This window comes from Centroberyx affinis, unplaced genomic scaffold, assembly GCF_046629955.1.
Source record: "Centroberyx affinis isolate AG114_WGS23_722 - 3 ecotype Tasmania unplaced genomic scaffold, CSIRO-AGI_Caff_v1 ptg002672l_1, whole genome shotgun sequence".
Classification (NCBI taxonomy): Eukaryota; Metazoa; Chordata; class Actinopteri; order Beryciformes; family Berycidae; genus Centroberyx; species Centroberyx affinis.
In genome coordinates, this window is record NW_027280857.1 from 7,072 (window position 1) to 15,514 (window position 8,443).

The window sequence follows — 8,443 nt, forward strand, 5'->3', positions numbered from 1 at the left end:
AAACTGATCCGCGTGTCCACGTGTTTGTGTCATTTCCATTTCATTTGAATATGTAAGCCGGTCTCGCCTATCGGTCCGAGGCTGCCTTGAAAAGCAAACTCTATTTGTCAGAGAGGGGGGGTTTGAAGAGCAAATGGGAGAGCCCGGCGTCTTTAACCCCGCCCCCCCAGACACGTTGCCTTGGGAGAAGCAACACGGGCCGCTGAATCGCAGTGCTGCTTCACTCACACACCGTTCAGCACATCAGCTGCTGTCCGCCCGGAGTCTGGATTTACCGCTGAACAAAGAAGAGTGCGATTCACTCCATCCCGGTAAGGTCGGTACCTCACTATAGCAGATCCTTCAAATAATGGGACGGGACTCACTGAGCCGCACTCATATTGTGTGGAGAAATAAATTATTCAGATGCTTTTATTTTAACAATAAGAAATCATCTAGAGGAATGTGGCACCGTTATGAGGATAGCCTGTGTTTGACCAAAATAAGCAGTTATCTGTCATGTGGAGGCGTTTTATTGATAATAAGACAAAACAGTGTAGGCCTGTACCGTGACAAATAATCCTATCGGTGCTTCTGCTTTTATATAATCCAACAATGTAGCCTGTGCTGTTAAATTTACTACGACTGATAAGGAAGAGTCTATTGTGTCTGTTGCCCAACTGCTTTTAAGTGGATTTGTCGGGTAGATCTATCTTTGCCATTTCTTTTCTTTTTTCTTTTCTGTGGATGTTATTGAATGAAGTTAAGGACATTGGAGCTCGCCATGAAGGCAGATGTTCAGAATATTTCTGTTCAGCAGCATTTTTAAATGGGAATGAATAGGCTACTGTTGTGGTGGACATCTGTGGGCTATTCATGTGCCCCACCTACACAGGTAGTTCATATATATCATATCATACAGGCTGTTTAGAGAAGAAAGGGAATGGCAAATGTGTAAAAACAGATCTCTGACCAGAGGTTGTTATCACTTGAACTGGGCCTGTACAGCAGTAATTTGAATTTTCCATCAGGAGAAGGAATGTAAGAAAGAATGCATGCGGTGTTTGTGAAGGCCCAAGTGAGGTTTAATGGTAAAATGAAATGACACTGCTGTATAAAATCCCCCCATGAGGCATGTGGTTGTACAAAATGGAACAATTAAGTTACAGATGCCATTTGTAGTTGTGTGAGGAATTTCTAGTGTTTGGTTCTCTGTAGTATTGTGTAGGTGTGTGTGGGTGTTTTGTAGGAAGTTTCCATACAGAAGAGCACATTGCCTATCTATGCCTAATTAAAAAGTAATATTCCACAAGAGTTTGAAAAGAATACTTTGTACATACAAAATAAGTAGGCATACATGGAGCATTACCTTATATTACCTTTTTGCCCACTTGTGTGGTAACCTGTTCACACACCTACATGTTCTTTGTAGGTCTTTTGTTTTCAGTAAAGCGGATTAGCTGTGGTCGAGCCATATTATAGGCTGTAATTAGGAACATCCAGATAGTTTTCTTGTTAAGTTAGAGGCTCTAAAACCAGTAAAATCTTAGCTAAAGGCTCGGATCTCTTTTTCTCTTTTTAACAGTAAGATCGAAAGCTGATGGTGATCCTGAGACCAAGAACCAGGGAACAGTTAACTCTCCTTCTGTCACATTTCACAGGAAGCAAGAGACATGCCAGGCAATTTAAACTCAAATAACAAAAATACTCCCTGTGCTGAAAATGCCATTCTCGCTTTATTTATTTATTCAGGGAGCCACCTAGTAATCATTGAGGATACAAGTAGGAGAGATAAAAAAGAGCCTACAAGCATTTTGTAACTCTCTCCTGGAGGCCATGAAGAGTCTATGGCCGGATGAGGCTTTATTCACTGGGCATTGTTTCACGTTGTGAGCCGCCAGTGCCATCGTCCATTTAGTAAAAAAAAATATTTTTTCATAATTGTTATTTGTGTTGATTCGAGGTCTCTAGTCTGAGCCATTGGTAGTCATGGTGGCAGACCCCCTGCTTCTTTGAATAAACAAGCTAACAATGTTTATGAATGTGTGTGGCAGCAGCAGCCGGCAGGCCACCTGATATAAGCTGGGTGGGGAAAACATCCGTGCTGCTGATTTTGAATAACACCAAAATAAATAGATTTGTTCCAGATAAAATAGGAATTTGGTAACGTGTACTGTTGTTGTTGTGTGGAGATTGTAGATGAGAATAATTCAAAGAGCCAAGGATTTGAATTCCTGACGGGAAGAACTGTGGAGCGTCTCGCTCAGGGCGACACAGGCTTGTTGGGGGTGTGAAGGTGTTTGGTATTTGCTTTTGATGGCGGCCAGTCTGTGTTTACTGGCTCAGGTGTTGCGGCTGCAAAGCACACAGGTCAGTGTGGTCCCAGCAATTGGGTTTCACTGCCACCATCTGCTCAGCATACTCAACTGACTCTGCTTTGCTGTTCATCTTCCTTTGCATGATGCACTAGAGGTGCAGGGTTTTTAGAGCTGCATTTATCTGATGCTCTTGTTCAAAGTAACCTACCGTGTTCATTTCTTTTGTGTTGTTGTAATATACTAACCATGGCTTTCTCTCTGTCAGGTCAGTGATGGTCAGTGCTGGTTAGAGCCTGCAGCCAAGGATGTCTGCTACAGATTCGGACAACTCCATTGACTGGCTGGCTAGTGACAACGAGGACGATGAGAGCGAGCGGGAACCTGACTGTGCCGGAAAGCGCAGCCAGACAGAAGCTCCTCCGTCACACCTGGTCCCGTCCGAGAGCAGCTGCTGCAGAAGCAGCGAGGTGAAGGAGGGTGACAGTAACTGGAGCGAGGTCAGCGAGGCCTCCAGCCGGGGGTCTCCCTCCAGCTGCACAGACACATGGGACAGGAACGCCTTTGGACTGTGTCAAACACGAGGAGAAAAACCCAATGATAAAAACACTCAGCAAGCACTGAAGAGGCCTCACAGCTCCACAGTGGAGGAGCGCAAGGAACGGCAGCTCATTTCCAACGAATCAGAGAAAGACCGGATTTTCACCCGTAAGGTGAGGACCTCTGTGACTCATGTTTGAGGTTGACAGTGTCAGCAAAACTAGAGCGTGCCCTATCACCTAGATCAAGTTCCCTGTTGGTTCTAGTGTGCTTCATGCATGACATTTCCAGTAAAAACGACCCTCCCCTGTACTGTAAGACTAGCATTAGTCATACTTTTCGCAAGAATTGCTGAGTTATTCCCCCATAATACAATCACAATAAAACAAAAGAACTTAAGTGGTCATTTAAATCATGCTGAGCAACTTTTATGTGACACTGAAAGGCAGTTTGTGGAGGCCAGTTTGGTATCAGTTTATTGCTATGAACAGTGAAAGGCTTTTGAACAAGTTTTGACAGATATTACCTACAATAAATCAACTTTCTTTTTCAGTGTATGGAGTTACAATGCTACATTCATCCACTGTCTTCAATCTTGAATGGGCTTCGTTCAGGGAGATACAGACAACGTAAGTCAGCCATTTCATATCTTTTCGCCTCTTTGCGCCTTGTAAATCTTTTCAATAGGTTCTGTACTGTAGTCTGTCTCTTTCTCTTTCTTTTTCCTCTCCTCTCTCATGTGGCTCAGAAGAAAACAATAGACTGGATAGACAGCGTGCCACTCTTTGAGGAATAAGTGTCCCTGAGATTTGAGAGAGAGATGTCTGAAACATGTACACTATTGTTTGGTTTAGGAGTATCAAGTAACCACAAGTATTTCCTTTGTGTAGTGTCTCTACCTTTTTATAATGGAGCCCATTTTGTGCATAGTAAAGGTGTGTATAGAGCAGCGCGAGTCACACTTTCTAAATGGCCTTTGAGCTTCAGATCAGCCAACATATTAAACAGGGAAAAATACACTTCTGAATTATTTTTATACCTATGGGCAATTTTCCTGTAAATTGGGTGCCTGGCAGAGATGGGTGAGAACATACCAGAATGCACACAGTGTAAGGCTCTACCTAAGTCGACTAACACAGTATGCATTACAAGGGCCTCTTAATAAGGCTTCTGTAAGCGAGCACCATGTTCAGGCAGGCTCTGAAAGTGCTTAGTTTGGGATCCCGGTCAAACCCAAACCTTGTGCGACCCGACACTTCCTGGCCAAAGAGGCAGGGAGTCTACTCCCTCTCATACACATTTCACACAACCCATCTGCTTCACAGATTCAGCCCTGCTGTCAACACAGTTCATGTGGCTCATGGTAGAACTCCCTTTTTCCTTTCCCAGGACTCAGCAGTTTCCAGGAGAGTGTGGCCATGGACAGGATTCAGAGGATCATGGGTGTGCTGCAGAACCCCTGCATGGGGTAAGTGTCTTGCCCACATATCACAGGTTACAGGTTGCAATATAGTCATCCTATAATATTCATTCTATACCAGTTATGTACATTTGTGTAGATACAGATGGGCTCAATATAGTGAGACATACTGTATGCCTGTGTGCTTGGTCCAGCCTGAGCATCTTTCAAATATCTTGCTAAAATAGAAAATCTCTTTTTCTTCAAAATGCGCTCATATAGCTCTGTCCTCTCTCTCTCTCTCTCTCTCTCTCTCTCTCTCTGTTCCTTTTCAAAGTCCAATCAGAATCAGCGTCATTTTAAGTAGCAGGTGCAATTACAAGTGCTAGACATTGTGCGAGCTAGCTGAGAGTCTAAGTGGCCTCAGACATGTCTGGGACACATGGCTCACAGCATGTTGCCCAGTGAGGAGCTGCTACCCCCACGCACTCAGGATAAATTTACTGCAGAGTTCGCTAAGTCCCGCTATTGCAGGACATCTTGTTAAAAATGTATCAAGCTCCAGTCTGGGAACAGTGCACTTGTGTCTGCTTGATTAGCTCTCCATTGGTCAGACGGTATAATGGGCTGTCATATCACCCCTTTTAAGAGGAAGGTCCAGCTGAGATGATGCTTTTCAATAATGTTTTGATGCTATATTCAAGTCACAAAGTAGCAAATGATTCCCATTTCCTCCCTCTCCAGCATCTTACTTTTATATCTCAGTATTGACCATTTGCTGGCATCACTACTGATAGCGGTTTACCTCTACCCTCTAGCTCTGCATTAAAAGTACCACTACTGATACTTGTGGGGGAGAAAAGCAGGGCCTGCAGTGTGCTGATAGGGCAGCCAGTCACTGTGAGAGTTCGTATCAAGGTATACGGATATATATACGGTGAAGTGCTATAATTTGGCACAGACTAATTGGAGTCCTCACTTACCAGCTGCTCCCTTCATGTGTGAGACAAAGAGTGGGTGTGGCAGCCGCCCCGCAGACAGCCGGGGCAGAGACTGGAAGGTGGACTAACCCCTCCCTCCCTCGTTCCCTGTGCCTGGTCTCTGTTGCCAGCTGGCAGCCCCCTGCAGCAACACAATGGTAGATAGGATCAAAGTGACTTCTTTAGCAGTCACTGTTGCGGATAATCTATCACATGAATTTAACATGCTCTGAATGGAGTATCGCAGGAAGGTCCTGATCATATGACATGGGCTAATCCCTACCAACCATCTGGTTTTGACGGGTGGGAGTTAATGGGCACTGTTCTCTGCCCACCTCGAATGAGAGCTGCGTCACCACGAGGAGTTTATTTTTGCTATGACGCTGTTGGAGACCGCTGTGGCTTAGGCGTTTATTTTTAGAGGCGAGGAGAACTATTATACATCAGGCCACGTGTGAGCGCAAAACATGTGTGAAATATACTTAAGACAATATTCCCTACACATGGAATATGGATTCTGCTGAGTGCTGAGTGCTCTCTGTCTATTCAAGATTACACATTTCCTGTGTGGTGCTTGAGGCAGAGATAAGATTGCAGAGAGAAAGTTGACAAGATGTTTGCTTGATTATGCTGATTCATGCACTGATGGCACTGAGCACTAATAAATGTTCTCTCCTTCAATGTCTTCCAGGGAGAAGTATGTCAATATCATTCTAAAAATGGAGGAGATGCTAAAGAGCTGGTTCCCCAATGTAAATCCCCAAGACCAACTCACTGTCACCCAGACAGAGGAAGCTGCTCCTACCAAGAAACTCAAGGTAAAATTGTACAAGAGCTGAATTGTTGTGCAAGAGCTCCTGGGTGAGGCGGGCCTGCTGTCAAGAACACAAGGCAGTGAAAGAGGGACTGAAATATCTATTATTATTTAATCACAGCTCTGGTACAGGGGAGAGAGGATTAAAATCTATTTTTACAGTTGTGAGGTATTAGAGCAGTCTCAGGTTCACTAAGAACAATGACGGAGGAGAAAAGGTAATTTTGGAGGAGAGTCCCTAAGGGGATAAGAAAGGTCAGAAGACTGTGGAACATTCCTCTGCATTTAGTTAGTGAGGATTTACTCTGGCTAATCCTGACACACCCTCACATAGAGAGGAATTTCATGTACCTTTTTTTTTTTTTGATCAACAAAATAGAGCTATTTTGCTCCTCATAATTGGTTGTAGTGTCAGTGAATGCAACAGATAGGGTTATGACACAGGTGTAACTCTAAACTATGGTTTCTGTTTCTCCACAGCTATCTCCAGTGACCACGGCTCTGGCCAGTGCAGCAGTGAGTCCCGTCAACATCAGTGCTCCTCCAGTGGGTGTTAAAGCCCTGAGGGTCACTGACCTCACTCCCCCTGGAGCCTACTCCGCCAGTAACCTGAAGTGGCTCCACACTTCGCCCATCTGCTCCCCAACAGCAGAGCAGGCCCAGGCTGGCCCCAGGCACCTGCTGCCCCCCAGAGACAGAGAGCTAACGCAGGACAACGCCGTGTCCTCCAGCACGGACAGCCACGCTAAGATAGACTCCTTACCCAGAGGCCCTCCGCTGGGCAAAATCAACGCGCCCTGTCTAGAGAGGCTCCTCAAGTCTACAGAAAGCATCATCACCCGCAAGGGGACAGGGGGTATGATGGGCAGCAGCTGGTCCTAGTCAAGACAGAGGGCTGGCTGTCCAGCTACACCCCCTACGCAGCTCAGCCCAGCCCAGCCCAGCCCAGCCCAGCCTTGCCCACCCTGCCAGGAGCCAGTCAGCTCACTTAGTCCATTCCAGCCTTCAGGAGAGACGGGAGCCTTCATAAGGGACGCCACAGATTCCTTTTTTAACGTGGAAGGAGTGTCGGTGAACATGTACTCTCTGTGCGAGAATGTGCCCTCTCTGACATGACAAGAGTATCTGCTTTAGTTCCCTTTTGTTGACTTATCTTTTTTTTTTTTTTTCGTTTGCACTCTTGAATTGAATTGTGTGAGTTGGGAAGGACAAAATTCACATGCTGAGATCCACAGAGCGATTTCCAGTGATTTCACAGCTGAAAGGTTCCCCCTGGCTTGTAGATGCAATAATATAGCTTGAATATCTGTGAAACAGCCATTTTGCCTGAAAGGGAAAGGATTGGAAGAGTAAATTGTGCTGGGAGGGAACATTTCAGATATCCAGACATGTCAGTGGTCTACATATAGTTGTACTGAAAAATGTGGGTGGAATGTGATGTGTTTTTTTTTCTCCTCATGACTCCACTCTTAAGTTTATTGATGTGACTGTTACTCATTTGTATACTTTATAAATAAGTCTTTTGGTACAACTGTTCTACCTCAGCGGGCACCACGTCAAGGTTAGTGGGCAGGAATGTGAACGCTACACTCAAGATCTACAGTGAGCCAAACGGCCTCTGATGGCGAGGTCGAGTGTACGAGTTGTTCTGCTTGTACAAACAGAGGATGCTCTCTCCGTGGGGATGCTCTTGTGGCCTGACTGGTGCCATTGTAAAGAATGTCAACTGCAGATTTCTTTTGAGTCTCCCAGTAGAAGGCAAACAGTGCCTGTAACGTCAAGCTGTGCCTGTACGCTGGTTTAATAAAGAGAGAGAACCGTTCAGAATACCTGATCCTCTGTCGGATGTATAAATCAGGAATTCTCAATCTCCTGCCATTTCCTGTATCAAGTAAATTATTAAAATCTTGCCAACTACTTTCTGTGGTCAAGTAGAACAACTCTTTTATTTTGCCACAGAACTGGACAGTATGTTAGACCAGCAGAGAGGGACAAGGTATTTCTCTGTGTAAATGTTTCAAAAAGGTTGATTTACCCTGAAAAGTGGCCTTTATAGTGTGAAATTTTATACTTTCAAAATAAATGTGGTTATATTTGTTTGACGCAAAATGACTGCAGATCTTTCTTTTAGTTTGAATTTGCTGAAAAACATCATTAGTTAAGTACAAATTGTACTCTATTATGTTGAATTATAGCCATGGTGTCATGTATATTTCTGGTATTTGCACATTTTCTGAGGTTTTCTTCTTATTTGCCCCTTAAGTCCTACTGATGGAGAAGAGCAAATGACGGTAAATTGCATGAATTTAGGAAAATACCATCTGCATCACCAAAAGGAACCTGAGTAGCTCATTGTAAATCACTCCTAAGATCTAAAATGGGTCAATTAACCATCAAAGAACACTGAGCAAAAGGT

General features: G+C 44.5%; 1 protein-coding gene across 2 annotated transcripts; it reads left to right on the forward strand.

Moving 5' to 3' along the window:
* The first annotated feature begins 223 nt into the window (after positions 1-223).
* LOC139657349 (circadian-associated transcriptional repressor) lies at positions 224-8,130 on the forward strand. 2 transcript variants are annotated; one of them, XM_071535148.1, is made up of 6 exons: positions 224-316; positions 2,563-3,007; positions 3,388-3,463; positions 4,224-4,302; positions 5,905-6,031; positions 6,508-8,130. In XM_071535148.1, exons 2-6 carry the CDS (start codon positions 2,603-2,605, stop codon positions 6,907-6,909), a joined length of 1,089 nt encoding a protein of 362 aa, XP_071391249.1. In that variant the 5' UTR covers positions 224-316; positions 2,563-2,602; the 3' UTR covers positions 6,910-8,130. The 2 variants fall into 2 exon arrangements, with proteins under 2 accessions (XP_071391249.1, XP_071391250.1); XM_071535149.1 differs by having other exon boundaries at positions 225-311.
* The last annotated feature ends 313 nt before the right edge of the window (positions 8,131-8,443 follow it).